Source organism: Arachis stenosperma, chromosome 7, assembly GCF_014773155.1.
Source record: "Arachis stenosperma cultivar V10309 chromosome 7, arast.V10309.gnm1.PFL2, whole genome shotgun sequence".
In the NCBI taxonomy this organism is placed as follows: domain Eukaryota; kingdom Viridiplantae; phylum Streptophyta; class Magnoliopsida; order Fabales; family Fabaceae; genus Arachis; species Arachis stenosperma.
In genome coordinates this window covers 17,329,689-17,353,640 of record NC_080383.1, presented here as the reverse complement: position 1 = coordinate 17,353,640, position 23,952 = coordinate 17,329,689, and the positions used below count along the sequence as shown (strand labels likewise).

At 35.9% G+C, this 23,952-nt stretch overlaps 1 protein-coding gene across 1 annotated transcript; it reads right to left on the bottom strand.

Annotated features, from left to right (window-relative positions):
- Positions 1–6,620: 6,620 nt before the first annotated feature.
- On the bottom strand, positions 6,621–7,421 carry LOC130939487 (uncharacterized). The gene has a single exon (XM_057867589.1). The coding sequence runs from the start codon at positions 7,419–7,421 to the stop codon at positions 6,621–6,623; it is 801 nt and encodes a 266-aa protein (XP_057723572.1).
- Positions 7,422–23,952: the final 16,531 nt, after the last annotated feature.

The following is a 23,952-nucleotide window of genomic DNA, read 5'->3' as shown; positions in this document are numbered from 1 at the left end:
CAGGTCCAAATAAAAGGCCTAATCTGAAGGATTAAGCCTAGCTAAGTACCGACCTTCATGTAAGAAGTCGGTATCAACCACGACTTGCTCTAAAGAAGTCGGACGAGAGATTAGCTGGCAGATGAACACTCATTCAAATGAGTAACCGCCCCTAAAATCTCTCTAACCGCTTCATAAAGCCATATCTTAACCTCCCCAAGATAATGGGGGCGGTTAGCACCCTAAAGATACGGCACTACTCCAACGGTGGTTATTGGCTCACCACTATAAATACACTGACACCCCTCAGGTATCTCTAAGCCCAATACTCTCTAGACCTGCTCACACTCTTGCTAACTTAGGCATCGGAGTGTCTTTGCAGGTACCACCCCCTCTTCTCGCACAAACAAGTAGGACGGAGCCTTCCGAGTTGCGCATCCATTCAGCAACCTCCTCCTTCACACATTTGGGCCAGCCAACGCCATCCATTCAGTCAATCTCCGGTTACCCACCGTAACAATAATATTTTTTTATTTTAAATTATTTTAAATATTATTAAATATCTTACTAAAATTAGAAGTGAGAGAACTCTACAAAAAATGACAAATCTACTAAATACACTATAAAATCACTTGCTCGGTTGCTCTAATCTTATTTCACGAAAAATTCAATAGTTTGGAATTTAGATCTTGCAGTGGAGTGAGAAAAATTCATAGTTTGGAATTTAGTATACATTTAGTATAATTAATTATAAATAAAAATGCTTTGTATATATAAAAATGCTACTGATAGAATAGTGAGAGTCATTTTTTTTATAACAATTTTTTTTTATTTTTAACTAATTAACTCTAATTAACTACGTAGCAAAATTATTTCAAAAATCTTAATTATATAAATATTTTATTTAATAAATATCCTCTTAAATATCTAAATAAAACTTTTTAAGATATTAAATTCACATGTCCCATCTAAACTAATCAACGAAAAATGTTACTAAACTATATACCGAACTGAAGCCAAATCTATCGCCAATCCAACCCTAAACACCCCAACTTGGATCTATTCTTATATTCATAGAAGGAAAGAAGGTTGTTGTAAGGGCTAAGGAGTGGCAGAGATAGAGATTAGTACCCTGCCTCCAACCCCATTCATCATCTCTTCAATTCATGGCATGGGCTTATCGTAGCGGTATCCACCCAATCCTTCTCCTCCTGTTGCTTGCCGTCGTTACAGTTACCGACGGTTGGCTATGGCTCCGCCGGGAGACAACGGAAACGGTCTCACCATCTTCCATTCTATGGACTCTCTCTGTCCTTCTCCTCATCCTCGCCTTCCTTGTCCTTCCGCTCCTCACAATCATCACCGCACGCCATTTGCAACGCTCTGCGCTCACAACCGCCGCCAAGATCTCTGCATCTACTATTTTTGTCGCCGCCATTGCAGTTTGTTTCTTACTCATTCTTGCTGCCACCACATCCGCCATCACCGACAACAACAATGCTGCACTCACCACTCGCTCTGTACTCGCCGTTCTTGACATCATCATGATGATTTCCCTCCTCACCATGCTTCCTGTAGTCGACGTGGCTCTTCCTCGAGGACTCGCTTTTTACACCGTCGTCATCCCTGCTATAGTCACTGCCACCGCCATATATGCCGCCGTAGCCGCTGTTGCTGCCACTGTCTCTACGCCGGATGTAGTAACCTCCCCTGGTCCAGTAGTTGCGGCGGCCCCAATCGCCAGCCCTGCTGTAGTCATCATCACCGGCGTGATCGCCGCCTTTGTCGTGGTCGCCGCCATTGTCATAGTTGGCCACCTTCCGTCGCTACTTCCAGTATCTGATGATCTAGTTGCCGGAATAATAGGGGACGAGAGCCCTTATAAAGGGATCCCCAAAAATAAAACTTACCATGATTTTCATAATAATTGTTAGTTATGTTTAGCGGCTAACAATAATACTAGTTATTAAGTCTTAGTCTAATTAATGATTTAAATTTGCAGAATTTTGTTCGAGTTTGTCCAGGTAGAGCTTCAGAAGTTTCAATATTGATATATTTTTGGTTGTGTAAAGTGTAAACTCTAGATCGTTATTACTTTTTCAATTGGCGTATGCTATTTTGCTGGCGGATTCGGTGTGATATTTAAGGCCTACCTTGAATATTTGACAACAAATATTGTTTTCGCACACAGATTATTTCAACATTATAACGTTAGCTACTCACCTATTGTTTTCCTTTATCCTTAATCAAACATGTAAAACTAATAAGCTACGGTTTTTGACTATTATTTTTAGGCCATCATAATCATTTAGGGTAATGCTATTGTGCTGAAGGAAAAAAATTTTCTCATGTGATGAAGAGGTGTGGTACTAGAATAAAGGTGATGCGTGTCTTTTATATTGATAGATAACTTTTGTGTCAAAGCAGTATATCTCAAGATCATGAATGTTAATTATATTAGATTAATTTATTTTTAAGGATGATAATTTATTTGTTGGGCTTTATTGGTTTTCTAAAGCGTTCAACTTTAAATTTTGTGTGAATATTATCTAGCAGGTAGAAATTAGTCCATGAAATAATAAACTAAAATAATAATAATAACAACAATAATATCCTTTTAAAATAATAATAATAATAATAATAATAATAATAATAATAATAATAATAATGCCTAATAACAAGAAAGAGTTAGGATATCACCATCCAAATCTTTTTTTTTTGCCAAAATTTATATATATATTCTCATATTTAATTTGTATAATAATAAAAAATAAAAATATTTTTAGTTTTAAAAAAATATTCAAAATTAATTATTAGTATTATTTTTATTATATTTTTTATTTTTGATTTTATATTTTTTCATAAAATTAGTAGATGAAAGTTTATTGGATAATTAAAATTTGTGCTGAAAAATTTTGGTTTTATTAAATTAGATGAAACGTATTTAAAAAAAATTATATTTAACAAAATCAAAATGTTGCAGAAAAAATTTTAATTGTTCAATAGATTTTCATCTAATTTTATAAAAAAATATAAACTCAAAAATAAAAAGAAACAGAATAAAAATAACATTATTCATTAGTTTTGAATAAAATTTTTTTTAAAGCAGAGACAAATTTAAAAGAGAACAAGCATAATTCTTTTAAATATTTAAAGTTATTATATATTATATAATTTTATTTGAAAAATAGAGTAAGTAATTATCTTAAATAAATAATTAAATTATTAAACTCAAAAGCAAGTAATAATCCTTAAATTGAGATAAATATTATTTTTAATCATTTTTCGATTAAATAAATTTCTAAAATTTTTTAAATTTAAACTTTTTTCTCTTTTTAAATATTTTTTCTCTTAATTTTCACACTTATTATCATATAAAAATATTTTAATATTTATAATAACTACAATTTTTTTACATATTATAGTACATGCATGAAAGTAAATTATTTTAAATTTTATTTATTTTTCTCATGATATTAAAATTATAACATATTAAGTAACTTCATTAAAACAATTATATTTTATTTAAAAATATGTTTTAAATACATATAACAAAATTATTAGAATAATTTATTTATATTATTTTATAACATATTTATTTATGATATGAAACATAAAATATAACTTATTGTTACAATAATATTCAACAAAATAAACTAATAAAAAATAGATAATTTTTTATATTTTATTGAATCCAAAATAAAAAAATTATAAGAATTAAGATAATTTTTTTATATAACAAACACTTATTAATATCTTTTAATTAAAAAATATTAATTATGATTATATATATTACTAAATATATAATATTATATTTAATTATATAATATTTTAATTTTTAACTTATTTTTTATTAAAATTTTAGATTCGCTTCTGCTTTGAAAGTAAAAATATATTTATTATTATATAAGTTAAATATGAGAATATATATAACAAAAATATAATTTTAAATAAAAATTAAATTATTATTATTATTATTATTAATTTAAAAGAATATTATTGGTGTTATTATTGTTGTTTTAATTTATTATTTTATGGAGTAATTCCTATGATCTTACCTGTTGGATAATATTCACAAAAACACCCAAAGTTGCTAAAACTTTTCAAAACCAATAACCAATAAATAAATTATTATCATTAAAAGTAAATTAAACTAATATAATAAATATTCATGATGTTAACATATTATACCTATTTTACTTTTTATTACAAAATTTGTTTAAAGTATGAAAATAACACTGACACATATCACCGTTTTTTTAATGCTACGCCCCTTCAGCACATGAAAAAAAAAATTTCCTTCAGCACGGTAAAATTTTTCTATAAATTAAATTTATTTTCGTTATAAAAATATTTTTCAGTATCGTCCAATTGTTAGAAGAGAAAAATGACAATGTTAGCCGTAATGCCTGTAAATTGTCAGAAATTAATTTATTTACGGAAGTTAAAAAGATGAACGCAGCTTGCGTTTGGCATGGGAGGAGAATCCAGCTTCAAAACGTGTTTTTGTGTTCCTGCATGCCAACACCTCGAACCTCCAAAACGTAAGATGCGTTTGGCAGGTGCACAAACCTGCATTTGGTAGTTTGGCAGTCTCCCCACTTGTATGTGTAACCGTAGGCCATGAGAGTTTCAGTTTCTCTTTCATGTTACATGCTGTGAGTGAGTTTTAAGAGTGAAAGAGTTGGGATTAAGGGTGAAAGAGAACAAGTTTGTGAGAAAGAAGAATTAGTAAAAGTTTGGGGCTTTATTTAATAAAAAAAAAAATAGTTCATAATTTTATTTTACTTGAGAAACACATTATTAAATATTTGAATCATTCTCAATTGGTGAGTTTTATTTTTAAATTTATGATAAATAAATATATTTATTTTTATGTTCTTTCTTAATATATTTTAACTAATAAATTTATTATTATTATTATTATTATTATTATGATATGAATAATAATTGTGTTTTATAATACCAATAGTTATTATTATTATTATTATTATTATTATTATTATTATTATTTCTTAAGATAATAATAGTAACAATACTGTTTAGTTACCGTATTATTATTATTATTATTATTATTATTATTATTATTATTATTATTATTATTATTATTATTATTATTATTATTATTATTATTATTATTATTAGCTAGAATACTGTATAATAATAATAATTATTTTTTAATAGTAAATAAATATTTATTATTTTTAATAATTTATTATCATTTTTTAATAATTTATTATTATTATTATTTAGAATTTAATAGTTATCATTTTACTTATTGTAGGTTATCAAGAATTTGTTGACCAAAAAATTTATTCTGTCAGATACCTTTAACGAAGTAGCGACAGAGACACTAGCATTGATTGGGTTTCAACATGTTTTGCGAGTAGGCGAAATGAGAGGTCATGCTGCACTATTGAGTGTCTTGGTGGAATACTGGAGGCCAGAGACTCACACATTTCATCTTCCGGCCGGAGACTCATACATTTCATCTTTCGGTCGGTGAAGTAGTCTGCTGCAGTTGATCTTGTATTCAGTGTTGTATTCAGATTGTATTCAGTATTGTATCTTATATTTAGAAACTTCTGTTCAGTATTATTATTATGACATATTTAACTTTGTTCTCGTATAACTCTGTTTGGCTCGAAATGTTTATTCTCTAATTAAAAAAAGTAAATAACGAGGTTAAAAACTTTATTTATTATAAATTGTTAACTAGGTTAAAATAAAGGACGAGGTTACAAAAAAAGTAACATATAATTGTGAAGTAGGTCATAACAAAGTTATATTAAAAAGCTTAACCACTAATTACTTCCAGCGAAGCTTGGACCTACGCGCTGAGGATATCAGCTGCGGCTATGTCCCTCGCGTCCACATATAGTGCACCGGCGATGACCACGTATATCACGCGAATCCATCTCATTCAAGTAGTGGGTTGACTTCGGTCTTCCTTTCGTCGCGTGCCTCAATGTTCAGTTGGCGATCACTTTCACTCCTTCGTATCTATCCCACGTAGATGGGTTACCTATCGGAACAAACTTGCCTCTGTACACATTGTAAATTTCAGACATCTTGTACACATCGTGCACGTACACTTACCAATCAAGACGCTGGTTGGCGCAACATGCAAGCACGTGCCGACATGGAAGTCGCTCGACCTGGAAATGGCCACAGTCGCAGTGTCGTTGCGCAAGGTTAACAGTGTAAATGGTACCATCTTGCATTTCACGAACCTCAAACATCTCGTTGCGCCTGTCGAATCGGTTGACCACGATATTTTCTGCACGTCGGAAGCTTTCTTCAACTCTCTTCGCTGCAAATTCTGAATACGTGAATCCGTTGCGAAGACGCTCATGAGCCTCGGTACTCTTTCGAGTGAACAACTCATTCAACCGGTAGAGAGTTGACCGGACAAGGGCAGTCACAGGAAGGTTGCGTGCACCCTTCAGAACATAATTTATGCACTCTACCAAGTTTGTCGTCATATGTCCCCAACGATGACTACCATCGAATGCCAACACTCATCTCTCAACACCGATCTCATCGCACCATTGAGTATATGCCTCACCCCGCTCTTTAAGCCTTTGGTAGTTTTTGTTGTACTCCTACTCCGTCCTAGAATAGCCTGTTGAACAAACCATTTAATCATAAGCAGATGCCACAAATTTACTATGAATAGAACCATAACAGTTAGTTGAAATACCTGTGTTCACCACGAGTTTATGCAAATATGGAGTCTTGAACCTCCTTAAGAAGTTGGACCCGATGTGCCTGATGCAGTACATGTGCCACGCCCTTGCTGGTGACCATGCACCATTACTGCGAGCTATTGCAGCGTCGATGGAGGTATGACGGTCAGAAATAATACCCACACCATCAATGGTAACCACATATCTCCGCAAATTGGTTAGGAAAAACTCCCATGCGTCTGATGTCTCGCCCTCGACAATCACAAATGCAATAGGCACAATGTTTTGAGTCTCATCTTGTGTAACTGCTATCAGAAGTGCACCTTTATATTTTCCGTACAAGTGCGTCCCATCAACCTGCACCAATAGCTTGCAGGGTCTGAATGCTACAATACACGGATAGAAGCTCCAAAAAATGCAGTGCAGAACTCTTATACCTTGAACCTCCTCACTCTCACGGTAAACGGGCAGTGTTTTAATCTGAACACGAGACCTTGGCATCTTCAACGTCATTACTTTCAACCATACTGACAGAGTCTGGTAAGAAACTTCCGAATCACCGAAAACTTTTGCGACAACTTTCTGCTTTGCCAACCAAGCCTTGCAGTAACTCACAGTGTAGTTGAACTTGTCTTGAACTTCTGCAATAACAGACTCCACCTTTATCGAGGGGTCTGCTTCGACCAACGGCCTAATGGCATCTGCAATTGTGTCTGAGTCCAACTTGGCATGATCTTGTGAAATCGTGCCCATGGTGCACGTGTGCTTGCCATTGTATCTCCTGATCTCCCAACAAGATTTTTTTCAAATCAAGCTAGCTTGGATAAGCCAGTCGCACTCTGTACCATACCCCTTGCATTTCGCATAGAATGTCTGCGACTTAGACTCATACACAGTGTAATCAACTCCTCTAGAGATGGTGTAGCTTTTGATTGCAGATATCACCGACTCTCTCGAACTAAATTTCATTCCGACACTAAACTCATCATCTTCCACCGTAACGTTGCCTTCACCTACGACATGCGCACCACCATCAGTCAGACAAGGCAAATAAAATAAGCACTATAGAAAATTTGAGTTAATAATCATAACATACCCATATGCACATACTCAGGAAATTCCGGGACATGCATGTCTTCGAGATTTAGAGTCCGCATAAAAGACGGAACACCAATCGGGTGTTGGCTTACAATCGCATTTGCTTCATTTTGTACCACCGGATTGCCTGCCAAGTCTCCGTCATCGTTTTCATCATCGACTTCATAGTTAGCTTCGAATTCCTCTTCGCTGTCATTATTATCTTCTTCCCAATCTATATTCCCGAGCTCATCAACATTGACCTCGTCGCCGACCGTACCCATCCCCGACCGCTGTTCAAACTCAACGTACAACTCTATCATCGGCACGTGAGATCGGGTTTGTTGATAAATATACAACATCTGCTGCATACTAGCATCGTTAGTGATGGGCATTATTTGAAACTGTATTAGCCAACCAAATACTTGCACAGGACTTCTGTATAAAAGATTGCTCACCATTTTCAAATGTTGCTTTGAATGTTATTACAAAGACCATTTTGCAATTCGACAAAACTCATGGTACATGGAATAGCAAATGACAACGAGCATTCACAAACAAAAGTCACTCCTTCATGTGTGTTTGGTATAACCTCACCGTTATAATATACTCGCAAATTTGTAACACCTTCCATAACTTCAGCCTCAACTAACTCTATTTTTTTGACACAGTTATCTACCAAAAAAGCACACCACCAAGGACTTTATGCAAGAAAGAGTAAGAGGAGAAGTTATGATGAAGATGAATGAAACTGGATTTCGTATTTATAGGCAAATCTGTAGATTTTAAATATTATTTTGTGTACAAAACGTAACCTGCGTTTTGGGGCTTCTAAAAAATTTTTTCTAATACTAACAAGACACAACCTACATTTTGTGGGTTTCAAAAAAATTTAAATTTTCTGGCTTAAAAAACGCAACCTGCGTTTAGCTTAAAACAAAATAAAAAAATGAAAATGTCAAAACGTAACCTACGTTTAGTGTATTTTAAAAGAGAAAGTATAGAGAGCCAATGGTTTAAGCGTACAATGTGTACAATAGAGGTTTTGGAAGTATTAGAGATATGACCATTAGTGTTACATTGTCCTGTCAGAGTGTCAGGTTACGCTTTTGGAATAAGTGGGTTCATGATATGGTATTAGAGTTCTAGATTCGAAAGGTCAAGAGTTTGATCCTTGGTGAACTCCAGAATCAGTTTAACCTTTTGAGATGATTGATTTTATGACATGAAATATTTATTATCTCTACTATATGGTTATTCATAGACCAAAAATATAAAAAGTACAAAACGCACCTTGCGTTTTATATCCGACCCATATTAGTGCAATTTTTTTTTTACTCCCTCCATTTCATGGTATTACACGTTAACACTTTCCATCATGAAAAAAAACAGCCGTAAATTGTAATAGCTAGGCGGACAATCATGAAATTAGTTGGATTGTAGACTCCGATGGCGGTAGTTGAATTTGGATTGTAACAGTTACATTCGAAAAATGTAGCATTTACCGAAGTTTCTAACATACTGCCAGGTATATATATATATATATATATATATAAGCTTTTGATCCAATCATTGAAGAGACGAACTGACCTTTCGCCCGCCTCAGAGGAATAAGCTTGGACGAGAAAGAGTTTTTTTTTTTTTTTTTTTGAGGTAAGCTGGACGAGAAAGAGTTAGGGAATAAGAAAGCCATTGCTACCCACAGTCCCACACAAGTATCAATTTGCTTTTTAATAATAATCAATTTCGTCTTTAAATTTAAAATGATCGTTTTGATCTTTATATATTTACAGCCATTTTTTTTATACTTAACTGTAAATCAAATTAAGATCTCATAAATTTCATTTGAATACCATGAATATAGTACTAGCTAGCATGAATATCCTTTAATATAATGTGACATCAACTATGATACACGGACACTTATACCATTCACCTTATATAAGACAAAAATAATTATTTTTAAAATTCAAAAACTAAATTGATTATAAGACGAAAATTTTTAAATGAAATTGATTCATAACTCCATTGTCATATATGACGTGGATAAAAGAAATTCATACCTTGAACTTTCACGTAAAGAATAACTTCATAACAAGTAAGGAATACAATTGAGTTAATGAATATACAAACCCTAAATTATAAATTTTTTAATGTTTAAACCAGTTTGTTCATCTTTAAATAATTCTTCTTAAATAAGGAATGTTATATTCTTTATTTATTTTTCATATGCATTATTTGCCAAACCAGTCCATCATATTATACGACTAATAATTTTGTTAACCTATTGTATATTTTCTCCTCTTAATTATATGAAAATAAAAATAAAAATTGCTGATTAGATATTGACTAAAAAATCATTCATCATCTAGAATTCTTCTTTCACATTTCACATTTGCCGCTTAAATCTTAATTAGTGTCATCTTATCTATAAATGGAATGAAGTCTTAAAAAGCACGTATTATTACACATTCAAGCAGAAGAAATAGTTACATTTTACACAAAAATAATGCTAGGGAGCATTCAAAATGTGAATTTTGAAGTAATCTAATTTATTGCATATTCTCACTTCACCAATAACAAGTCTCTATATATTGTATACTATGGAAGAACAAAAAAATCAATGGAACCTAAAATGTAAAAGAATAAATTGAATAACTAGACAAAGTATATAATAGAAATAAGGAATTAGAAATCAAACATTCGAATCATTGTTCGCCTAAAATAAAAATTCAGATGCAATTAATTTTAACTTAATTAAAAATTGTTAAATAATAATTTAGTTTTTTAACTATCAATAATTTCATGTGAAATTAACTGAGTTTTTATCTTCACCCAAACATCATTGCAACCGACAATAATCCCAAACTAACCAAAGCTACCAACCCAACAACTCTGTTTTGAGCAGAAGAGTAATAATTATACACATCTGCTGGCACACCCGTCACGTATATGAACCTCGGCGGTGGCGGCGTTGGTGGAGGAGGCGAAGGAGGGGGTGGTGGAGGCCGTGGTGGCGGCGGAGACGGTGGTGGAGGTGGTGGGGACACTGGTGGACTGCAATCATCCTCTGGCGGGGAAGAAATATCAGGAAGTGGTAGTGGAGGTGGTGTAGAAGGCGGAGGAGGAGGAGAAAAAAGAGGAAAAAGGGGTGGAAGTTGGTCTCCGCCGCCGCATGAGGTGCCGCAAGGACATGATCCACACTTGATGAATCCTGTGTCTGGTGGTGGCTGGGAAATCACTGAAGAAGAAAATGAAAAAATGAAGCACAAAAGAAGGAGTAGTATTATTGTTGGAGAGACCATTGTGTTAGTACATGGAATAATTGGAATTTGGATCGTTTGAATTTTGTAGCTGAAGGTATATAAAGAACTACTTGTGTGTCAAGTATAGGATCATCTATATGTATGTAGTGTACTTTCGGTGATGTTCTTTGCTTATCATCGTTGCAAGAATAATTATAATGTATCCAGTGTCACCAATAAAATACGTAACTCATATTGCAAAATCAAATGCTTGGCAAACTTTCACTTAATTTATTTCGTCCACTTAACAGAATATTTTGTGTGTACAGGTTTTTTTATAGTGACTTGATTTGTGTGGGTATTGTAAATGTAGGGTTGATTCTGACAGCCCTAAGATTTTGAAAAGGGGGTTGGATTAACAACTTAACATAGAATTCAATTTTTTTTAATAAAGATAGGAAGATTTGAACCTGCGATATCTTAGATGAGTATAAAACGACTATATCATTTAAATTATAGCTCATTAGCAAGATGAAATTCAATTATGATAACCTGAAAAAAATAAAAATAATAATAAAATTCTTGCATTTTGCATTATTAATTAGTTGCTTATATGTTATTAATTACAATTGCTTCAGCTTGATTGTCATCACAAAAATATTTTTTATTTTAATATTTAAATTTTATATATTTTTGTGACAACAATTTCACATAAAGATAATTTTGTGAATTATTATATCAGATAATTTAATATATTTAATCAAATATATTTAACTAAATCATTTAACAATTTACAGTACCATTTTCATGTGTAAAAATAAATTATATAAAAGTATCTCTTTAAAATAAATACAAAATAAAAAAAACAAATCAATTTATTTTTTCTCACATTTATAAAAAGGTAAATACTAATTACAATTTAAATTTCAGACAAAAATAAATATTAAAAACAATATAAATTAGCCAACTTTTAAATGCGAAACAATTTCTTTGGTTGTTTTGCGGCACTGAAGTTGTTAATATATAGTTTCAGTTGGTATAATTTTTGAAAAAATAGTTGGGAACCAAAATATTTTAGTCAATAATTAGTCATAATTTTTTAAATTGAGTTAATTTATATCACTATTATATATATATTAAATTTTTATCACACTTTCTTATCACATGAATTATCACACAATTTATCATAGATTTTATATTCTTTTCACATGTTAATCATAATATATCCCTAATTATTAGGATGCAACGTATCACATATTAATAATACTTAATATAATTTAATTTCTGTATATATTATTACAATAAAGATTAATTATAATAATAATTTATATTGACATTAATTTTAATTTATTTTCTTTTATAACCACTCATCTTTTCATTGATTCATTTCACTCCACCTCGTTCACAAGAAAAAAACTCAACTTCAAATTTTTATCAATGACATGATAAAAGACACGAATGAAGCAATTTGAAGCTTGATGTATCAATTAGCCAGAGATAGAGAAATAGAATTTGCAATTGAGGGTGTTTTATAAATTAAACCAATACGTGGATGTTACACTCTTGAAGCTTTTTGAGTCTTATTTCGAGTGAATTAGGTCAAATAATTTACAACTAATTGTAATTCTTTTCTTCAATAGTATGATATTTGAATTTGATCTTAACACAATGTCTATGTCAAAAGAAGTTAAATAAGTAGAATAATAAATAGATTCATTTGATAAAGTTGTTAACAGTCAAGTAATTTCTGTAAATATAAAAAATTATACTAACTCTAATGAGATATGAGATATTATTTACGGAAAAGTTCTGCATACAAGCCATTAGGGCTTGTATGCTTTACAAGTTCATTAAATAAATACGCGCTGCTCCATGTACGTTGATTACACGCGCTATATAATATCCCGCGTATATCTAACTACCAAATTTAAAATATTTGTTTCCTTCTTCGTTTTCGATATTTTGAGATTTGGTTGTTCTTCTTCTCGCGCGCCTTCCCTCCTTCTTCTCCATCGTTCTTTTCCTGTCCTTTTCTCACTGGTATGTTCTTCGTTTACGTTACCTTTTTCTCTCTCTGCAACTCGACCTTCGTTTTCTATTTTGATTTGTTATTTTCTGAAATCAAAGTTTGAACTCGTTTTGAAGATAATGGATCATTCAACCTCTGATTGTCAGCTGAATCCAGGCGAAGTGGATTATGAATTTGAATTTAACGAATTTCCTGAGGTTTGATTTACATAAGATTAGTATGATTTTTCTTTCAGTAATTTGTATAGCATTGTGTAGTTGAAAAATTGCTGAACATTGACTGTGAAAGTAACACGTTAACATGAATCTGTCCATTCAATGTATTAGTTGTGATTAATTACCTGGAATTTATAGCAGACGCTCGGGTATAGATCAATTTTTCTTTGGGTGTATTTTAGCTAGAAGTGTGGGTGTATCTACACTTTACTGGTTTTTTGTTATTTTAATTGAGTTGTTGTTGTTCAGGTGTATTATATCAGACATGATTAGGTGTGTTTTTAGTTTTTGACATGGTGTATTCTGCAGCCTGAGTATTTACAGTTTATGGCTTTAAAGGTCATTCTGTAGTTGAGTTGTTGCGGTTCGGGTGTATCATATTAGACATGATTGGGTGTATTTGAATGATATCTATGGGTGTATTCACAGTTCTGACACGGTGTATTTTGCAGCCTCTCTCGGTTGTTGATGACGAGCTTGTTCCGAAGGTCGGAATGACCTTTACCACCCTTGAAGATGCTGGAAAATTTTACAGGAACTACGCCAAGGCTGCAGGTTTCTCTACAAGAGTTCGGTGCACAAATAGGAAGGGAAACGAGATTAAGAATCAACTGATTACATGTAGCAGAGAGGGAAAATGGAGATCTAAAATATCTCCGACCGAGAAGACCAATCCGACAGCCGGTTTAAACTGTCCTGCAAGAATTTATATACACACATTGAAGGATGTCGGTGCTTGGATCATTTCAAAGGTTGTGCTGGATCATTCACACCCCTGCTATCCAAGCAAAGCAGAGATGCTCAAACAGCACAGGGAACTAACCATGTCCATTCGTCGGACGATAGAGAATAACGAGGAGGCCGGTATCAGACCAAGCAAAACCTACCAATCATTTGTTGCCGCTGCCGGGGGTCACCGCGAGTTAAATTTTATCGAAAAGGACGTGAGGAATTACAATACCAGGGAAGTGCGGAATGTTTCTGAACAAGAAGATGCAAAGGAATTCGGGAAATATTTCTTAAGAATGAAAGAGAAGAATCCGAATTTCTTTTTTGAGCTCGAACTCGAGGAGGATCAATCGATTAAGCTGGCTTTTTGGGCCGATGCAAGAAGCAGAGCCGCCTTTGAGTATTTCGGAGACGTCATTTTATTCGACACCACCTACAATACAAACAGGTAACAAACTGTCCCTGTTTATGATGCTAAATTAATTTATTTTTACGAATCCGCAGCAGAGGTGTATATTGGCTGTCTCATTGGGTGTATTCAAAGCATTTGTTGGGGTGTACCTAATGATTTTGCATTCTGGACCATGGTAATTTGTTTCAGGTATAATTTGGTCTGTGGTTCTTTTGTCGGGGTGAATCACCACGGTCAGTCAACACTTCTCGGATGCTCTTTGATGAAGAACGAAGAAATTGAATCATTCAAATGGTTATTTCAATGCTGGCTTCGTTGCATGGGAGGAAACGCTCCGAAAGGGTTTCTCACCGATCAGTGCGCATCAATGAAAAGGGCTTTAGAGGCCTGTATGCCAACAACAGTTCACCGCTGGTGTATTTGGCACATCATGAAGAAGATTCCAAGCAAATTAAACGGGTACAAGGGACATGCCGATATCGAACAAGAAATGAGCCATGTTGTTTGGAACTCTCATAGCAAAGACTCAGTCGATAGGAATTGGAACGATTTTCTGCTGAATTTTGGTCTTGTGGACAACAAGTGGCTTTCAGGTAATGTGTTTTTAAAATCTGCATCAGAGGTGTAAATTGTATGTTCTCTTGGGTGTATTTTACAGTCTGTGTTTGGGTGTATTATGTAGATCTGTACGAAGACCGTCACATATGGGTTCCTATCTATCTGGATCACCACTTCTGGGCAGGGATGAGAAGCACACAAAGGAGCGAGAGCATGCATTCATTTTTTAACAAGTACATCACCCGGAACAGCTCGCTTATTCAGTTCATCAAGCAATACGATAATTGCCTCGGAAGCAGGGAGCAAGCTGAGAGAGAATCAGATGCTGCAGATTTTCATACGGTCATACCGTGTGCAACCAAATCCTCCATTGAAGCTCAGTTTCAAGATGCATACACTCATGCAAAGTTTAGGAAAGTCCAAGTGCAATTCAGAGGAAAGGCGAATTGCATCACCAGATTAAAGAATTCCGCTCTAGGCTATTCAATATACGAAGTCGGAGAACAAGTTTCCAGCTCAATATTCAACAAGTTCATAGTTACCTACGACTCAGTTGCAGCCGAGGTAAAATGTCAATGCTTATTATTCGAGTCGAGAGGGATACTGTGCCGTCACGCACTAAGCGTGTTAAGCTTCGAACAAGTAAGCCAAGTGTCTCCTAGATATATACTGGAACGATGGAGCAAGAAGGTAAAGAGGCGACACACACACATCAAGAGCAGCCATGATGAGCCACTAATGGAGCCAAGAAGCAAGAGGTTCGACCAATTGGTTTTTCGTTCGCAAAATATTTGCGAATTTGCCTCCGAATCGGAGGAGCTGACTGCAATTCTACACCGTGCGTACGATAACGTCATGGCCGAGATGGAAGCATTAAAAGCCAAAAGGAAGGGGAGATCTTCTTTATCCCACGAAGACGCCAACTTGGAATCCGTTAACGAGCTTCAAAGCCCGCCAAGGATTCGAACAAGAGGACGTCCAAAAAACAGGCTAGGTTCAAAGCTGGAGAAACAGATTGCAAATGCCACAAAGAAGAAGAAGACGAAAGTTTTAAGCGAGGTACAAGGAAATGTTCTTTAAATTTGTGGCGATTGAGTTTATTTTTCTCGTTAATAGTTTAGCTAATGTGTGAGTGTTATATTCAGATAAACGTGTTTGATGCTGCATCAGCGGCGCATTCAAATTCCAACCAATATCAAGGGCACGTTATGAATTATCAGCTCAGGGTACCAGCAGCAGGGGATAACTCGTTGGGTGTATAGTTTTATAGAATATGGGTGTAAAAGCACTGTTTCTTTTGGGTGTATTTTTGTTAATTCACAATTTACATATAGACACATATATAGATACATATAGAACAAAAGCTGTAAAAATTCGCAGGTTATGGGTGTATATTTCATTTGATGTTTTTCTTCATATTTTAGTACATGTAATTCATACATTTTGAATACAGCGCAGATAGTTGGGTGTATATTTTATGCAATCTTGGGTGTATTATTAGACTTGCGTTGGGTGTAACAGTTTATAATTTGCGTTTACCACCTGTAATACAGTTTTTGAATACATCACAGACAGTTTACCAGCACAGATAGTTTAACTATGGGAAAAATATACATGGAATAGAAGTTGTTGATAATTGGCAAATATTTACATCATTTGTTTAATTTACAAACTACCCAGCAGTTGGATTACCCAGTTTCTATATCAGCAGAATTAATCTGACAAAACGGACTCAATAATACAGAGGATGGCTTCGACAGCCTTATAGCACTACTCTCTCTAATTGCCCGATCTCTCTGTTTATTCATCTCACTGAATAGTATCCGGGAAGCATACTCCACTATATAGTGGTCCACCTCCTCCTACAATTAAAAAGTATATTCTGTTTAAACAGCAATAATAATTCAGTAAAGTAATACAGAGTTATATAGTTCTAAAGACAGTTACCTTTGGCCAATTATCCCATTCATACTTCCCCTTTTTGATGTTTTCCGGCTCAATTAACTCAAGCCACTTCATAACGTAGATAGCGCAGTCATAGCTGAAAACGAAGAAAATAAATTACAAATCTCATTTAGGAAAGTTTAATGTTTAGAGTCACAAATTTATACCTTATTTTTTGGCCTGATATTTTAACATATGATGCTTTAATTTCCTTCTCCTTCTCGCCTTTCTCCAGAGGTTTTCCGTCGGCATATGTTATCAATCTTGAAAATACATATCCCTTAAATACCAAAACAAATCAGTAATACACCCGAATGAATGCACAGGATACACCTAACTGAATATGGAATATACACCTGATGAGCGGATAATTTGTATGCTTTTTGTCATTGTTTTTAGTATGTTTTTAGTATCTTTTAGTTAGTTTTTAGTATATTTTTATTAGTTTTTAATCAAAATTCACTTTTCTGGACTTTACTATGAGTTTGTGTGTTTTTCTGTGATTTCATGTATTTTCTGGCTGAAATTGAGGGTCCTGAGCAAAAATCTGATCCAGAGACTGAAAAGGACTGCAGATGCTGTTGGATTCTGACCTCCCTGCACTCGAAGTAGATTTTCTGGAGCTAAAGAAGCCCAATTGGCGCGCTCTCAACGGCATTGGAAAGTAGACATCCTGGGCTTTCCAGCAATATATAATAGTCCATACTTTGCCCAAGATTTGATGGCCCAAACCGGCGCTCAAAGTCACCTACAGAAATTCCAGCGTTAAACGCCGGAACTGGCATAAAATTTGGAGTTAAACGCCCAAACTGGCATGAAAGCTGGCGTTTAACTCCAGAAAAGGTCTCTACACGAAATTCCTTCATTGCTCAGCCCAAGCACACACCAAGTGGGCCCGGAAGTGGATTTTTCTGTCATTTACTCATTTCTGTAAACCTTAGGACACTAGTTTACTACTTATAGGATCTTTTGACATTGTATCCGTACCTTATGATCTCATAACATTTTGTACACGTTTCTTTCCACAGTATGAGTCTCTAAACCCCATGGTTGGGGGTGAGGAGCTCTGCTGTGTCTTGATGGATTAATGCAATTACTACTGTTTCTTATTCAATCATGCTTGCTTCGATTCCAAGATAACACTTGTTCTTAATCCGGATGAATGTGATGATCCGTGACAATCATCATCATTCTCAACTATGAACACGTGCCTGACAACCACCTCTGTTCTATCTTAGATTGAGTAGTTATCTCTTGGGTTCTTTAATCGAAATCTTTGTGGTATAGGCAGGACCTGATGGCAGCATTCAAGAGAATCCGGAAGGTCTAAACCTTGTCTGTGGTATTCTGAGTAGGATTCAATGATTGAATGACTGTGACGTGCTTCAAACCTGTAACCTACTGGGCGTTAGTGACAGGCGCAAAAGAGTGATTCTATTCCGGTAGGGGAGGGAACCAAACCGGTGATTGGCAGCACTGTGACAGAGTGCGTGCATTAGCTTTCACTGTGCGGATGGGAGGTAGCTGCTGACAACAGTGAAACCCTACACGAGCTTGCCATGGAAGGAGACGTGCGTGTTTGATGAAGAAGGCAGTAGAAAAGCAGAGATTCAGAAGATGGAGCATCTCCAAAACCCCAACCTATTCTCCATTACTGCAAAACAAGTAACTATTTCATGTTCTTTTGTTTTTCACAATCAATCCTGATAATTTCTGATCTCCTGACTAAGATTTACAAGATAACCATAGCTTGCTTCAAGCCGACAATCTCCGTGGGATCGACCCTTGCTCACGCAAGGTATTACTTGGACGACCCAGTGCACTTGCTGGTTAGTTGTGCGGAGTTGCAAAAGTGTTATTGCAATTTCGTGCACCAAGTTTTTGGCGCCGTTGCCGGGGATTGTTCGAGTTTGGACAACTGACGGCTTATCTTGTTGCTTAGATTAGGATTGTTTTCTTTTTGTTGGTTTAGAGTCTTTTAGTTGAGTCTAGTTTCATATTCTAAGTTTGGTGTCAATTGCATGCTTTTTGTTTTTCTTCTTTTAATTTTCGAATTTTTCTTGTTCTTAGTCCCTTTTTGATTCATAAAAGTTCTAAGTTTGGTGTCCTCTTTGTGTTTTTCCTTTAAAATTTTCGAAAATTGTGTGTTTGATTTTCTAAAAATTTTAAGTTTGGTGTCTTTTTGTGTTTTTCTCTTTCCTCTTTTTAAAAATCAAATCTTTTTCATAAAAACTTTTCAATCATATCTTCTTAATTGCTGTTTTCAAAATCTTTTTCTTTACTAATTGATTCAGTTCTCAATTTGCTTTGATCTTATTTTATTATTAATTTTCGAATTTTATTTTATTTTCCTTTTGTCTTATTTTATTTTATTTTAATTTTCCTTTTTTTCGGTTATTTCAAAATAAAAATAAACAAAATTTATCTCTTTGCAATTATTATCATTTCCCTTTTGTCCATTATGGACTTAAGTGGAATTAACCAGTCCAAGAGGACTCTGGGGTCATATGCTAACCCCAGTACAGCTGCATATGGGAGTAGCATCTGTACACCTCCCATCAAAGCAAGCAGCTTTGAGCTAAACCCTCAACTCATTATCATAGTGCAGCAAAATTGCCAGTATTCCGGTCTTCCACAGGAAGAACCTACTGAGTTTCTGGCACAGTTCTTACAAATTGCTGACACAGTACATGATAAAGAGGTTGATCAGGATGTCTACAGACTATTACTGTTTCCATTTGCTGTAAAAGATCAAGCTAAAAGGTGGTTAAATAACCAACCTACAGCAAGCATAAAGACATGGAAACAGTTGTCAGACAAATTCCTGAATCATTTTTACCCTCCAAAGAGGATGACACAGCTAAGGCTGGACATCCAAGGCTTTAAACAAGAGGATAATGAATCCCTTTATAATGCCTGGGAGAGGTATAGAGGTATGCTAAGGAAATGTCCCTCTGAAATATTTTCAGAGTGGGTCCAGTTAGACATTTTCTACTATGGGCTTACAGAAAAGGCTCAGATGTCTTTAGACCACTCAGCTGGTGGATCTATACACATGAGGAAGACAATTGAAGAAGCTCAAGAGCTTATAGACACTGTTGCTAGAAATCAATATTTGTACTCTGGCAATGAGTTCTCCCCAAAAGAGGAAGTCATGGCACTAGCCACTGATCCTAATCCTCAAGAACAGATGATTGAGCTTAATCAACAACTGCTCCTGATGACAGAACAATTAGCAGAATTTAAAGAGATGCTCCATGAAACTAAAGTTGCTAATAAGAGCATAGAACTACAGTTGAATCAAGCAAAACAGCAAATATCTAAACAGATAACAGAGGAATGTCAAGCAGTTCAACTGAGGAGTGGGAAGACCTTGAATAACACTGTTCAAAAGAGCAAAAAGCCAAACAAGGAACAATTGACAGAGGACAACCAAACCACTGTTCAAAATCCCTCTGAGGACAGTAAGAGCCCAGAGAGGAATATTATTGGCGTTCAAACGCCAGAAAGGGAAGGAAAGTTGGCGTTAAACGCCCATTCCTTGCCCAATACTGGCGTTCAAACGCCAGAACAGGGAGGAAAGCTGGCGTTAAACGCCCATTCCCTGCCCAGTTCTGGCGTTCAAATGCCAGAAAAGGGGGAAAAGTTGGCGTTTAACGCCCAAACTTCATCCACTCCTGGCGTTCAAACGCCCAAGGAGAATCAGGCACCTGAGAGTTCTGATGATTATCCCCCTAACAAGGCCTCTTCAACCACTTCTGTAAGGAATAAACCTGCAGCATCTAAGGTTGAAGAATATCAAGCCAAGATGCCTTATCCTCAGAAACTCCGCAAAGCGGAACAGGATAAGCAATTTGCCCGCTTTGTAGACTATTTAAGGACTCTTGAAATAAAGATTCCGTTTGCAGAGGCACTTGAGCAAATACCTTCTTATGCTAAATTCATGAAAGAAATCTTAAGTCATAAGAAGGATTGGAGAGAAACTGAAAAAGTATTTCTCACTGAAGAATGCAGTGCAGTCATTCTAAAAAGCTTACCAGAAAAGCTTCAAGATCCTGGAAGCTTTCTGATACCATGCACATTAGAAGGCACTTGCACCAAGACAGCTTTATGTGATATTGGAGCAAGCATCAATCTAATACCTGCATCCACTATCAGAAAGCTTGGGTTGATTGGAGAAGTCAAACCAACCAGGATATGCCTCCAACTTGCTGATGGTTCCATTAAACACCCATCAGGCATAATAGAGGACATGATTGTCAAGGTTGGGCCATTTGCCTTTCCAACTGACTTTGTGGTGCTGGAAATGGAGGAGCACAAGAGTGCAACTCTCATCCTAGGAAGACCTTTCCTAGCAACTGGACGAACTCTCATTGATGTACAAAAGGGGGAAGTAACCTTGAGAGTCAATGAGGATGAGTTCAAGTTGAATGCTGTAAAAGCTATGCAGCATCCAGACACACCAGATGACTACATAGGCGTTGACATTATTGATTCTCTGGTAGAAGAGATCAATATGGCTGAAAGCCTAGAATCAGAGCTTGAGGACATCTTCAAAGATGCCCAAACTGATCAGGAAGAGCCAGAGGAGGCAAAGGAATTTTCGAAAATTCCTCAGGAGGAAGATAAGCCTCCTAAGCCTGAACTCAAACCACTACCATCATCCCTGAAATATGCATTTCTGGGAGAGGGTGACACTTTTCCAGTGATTATAAGCTCAGCTTTAAATCCACAGGAAGAGGAAGCACTGATTAAGGTGCTAAGGACACACAAGGCAGCTCTTGGGTGGTCCATAAGAGATCTTAAGGGCATTAGCCCAGCTAGATGCATGCACAAGATCCTATTGGAGGATAATGCCAAACCAGTGGTTCAACCACAGAGGAGGCTAAATCCAGCCATGAAGGAGGTGGTGCAGAAAGAGGTCACTAAATTACTAGAGGCTGGGATCATTTATCCTATTTCTGATAGCCCCTGGGTGAGCCCTGTCCAAGTTGTTCCCAAAAAGGGAGGCATGACAGTGGTTCATAATGAAAAAAATGAACTGGTTCCCACAAGGACAGTCACAGGGTGGCGCATGTGTATTGACTACAGAAGGCTCAATACAGCCACCAGAAAGGATCATTTTCCTTTACCATTCATAGACCAAATGCTAGAAAGACTAGCTGGCCATGATTATTACTGCTTTTTGGATGGCTATTCAGGCTACAACCAAATTGCAGTAGACCCTCAGGACCAAGAGAAAACAGCATTCACCTGCCCTTCAGGCGTGTTTGCCTATAGGAGAATGCCTTTTGGTCTGTGCAATGCACCTGCAACCTTTCAGAGGTGCATGCTCTCTATCTTTTCAGATATGGTAGAGAAATTTCTGGAAGTCTTCATGGATGACTTTTCAGTATATGGAGCCTCATTTAGCTCCTGTCTTAACCACCTATCACTTGTCCTGAAAAGATGCCAAGAGACTAACCTGGTTTTAAACTAGGAGAAATGTCACTTTATGGTGACTGAAGGAATTGTCCTTGGGCACAAAATTTCAAGCAGGGGAATAGAGGTGGATAAGGCAAAGGTAGAGGTAATTGAAAAATTACCACCACCTGCCAATGTTAAGGCAATCAGAAGCTTTCTTGGGCATGCAGGATTCTACAGAAGGTTTATCAAGGATTTTTCGAAAATTGCTAAACCTCTGAGTAACCTGTTAGCTGCTGACACACCATTTGTGTTTGATACACAGTGTTTGCAGGCATTTGAGACCCTGAAAGCTAAGCTGGTCACAGCACCAGTTATCTCTGCACCAGATTGGGCATTACCATTTGAGTTAATGTGTGATGCCAGTGATCATGCCATTGGTGCAGTGTTGGGACAGAGGCATAACAAAATTCTGCATGTCATTTACTATGCTAGCCGTGTTCTAAATGATGCACAGAAGAATTACACAACCACAGAAAAAGAATTACTTGCAGTGGTCTATGCCATTGACAAGTTTAGATCCTACCTAGTGGGATCAAAGGTGATTGTGTACACTGACCATGCTGCTCTTAAATACTTACTCACAAAGCAGGATTCAAAACCCAGGCTTATCAGATGGGTATTGCTTCTGCAAGAGTTTGATATAGAAATAAGAGACAGAAAAGGGACAGAAAATCAAGTAGCTGATCATCTGTCCAGAATAGAGCCAGTAGTTGGGGCGTCCCTCCCTTCTACTGAGATTTCTGAGACTTTCCCAGATGAGCAATTATTTGCCATTCAGGAAGCTCCATGGTTTGCAGACATTGTAAACTATAAAGCTGTGAGGTTCATACCCAAAGAGTACAGTTACATGCAGAGAAAGAAATTAATTTCAGATGCCAAGTACTACCTTTGGGATGAACCATATCTCTTTAAGAGATGTGCTGACGGAGTGATCCGCAGGTGTGTACCCAGAGAAGAAGCACAGAGGATCCTATGGCACTGCCATGGATCACAGTATGGAGGACATTTTGGAAGTGAGCGAACAGCCACTAAAGTCCTCCAATGTGGCTTCTACTGGCCTACTCTCTATAAAGATTCCCGAGAATTTGTGCGTAACTGTGACAGTTGCCAAAGAGCTGGTAACCTGCCTCATGGATATGCCATGCCTCAACAAGGGATATTAGAGATAGAGCTGTTTGATGTATGGGGAATTGACTTCATGGGGCCATTCCCACCATCATACTCAAACACTTACATTCTGGTGGCAGTGGACTATGTATCTAAATGGGTAGAAGCAATTGCTACACCCACTAATGATACCAAGACTGTGCTGAAATTCCTCCAGAAAAACATTTTCAGCAGATTTGGTGTCCCCAGAGTGCTAATCAGTGATGGGGGCACTCATTTCTGCAATAAACAGCTATACTCTGCTATGGTTAGATATGGAATCAGCCATAAAGTGGCAACTCCGTATCATCCACAGACTAATGGGCAAGCTGAAGTCTCTAACAGAGAGCTAAAAAGAATCCTGGAACGGACTGTAATGGCCCGAAGAAAGGATTGGGCAAAGAGCTTGGATGATGCTCTGTGGGCATACAGAACAGCATTCAAGACTCCTATAGGAACCTCT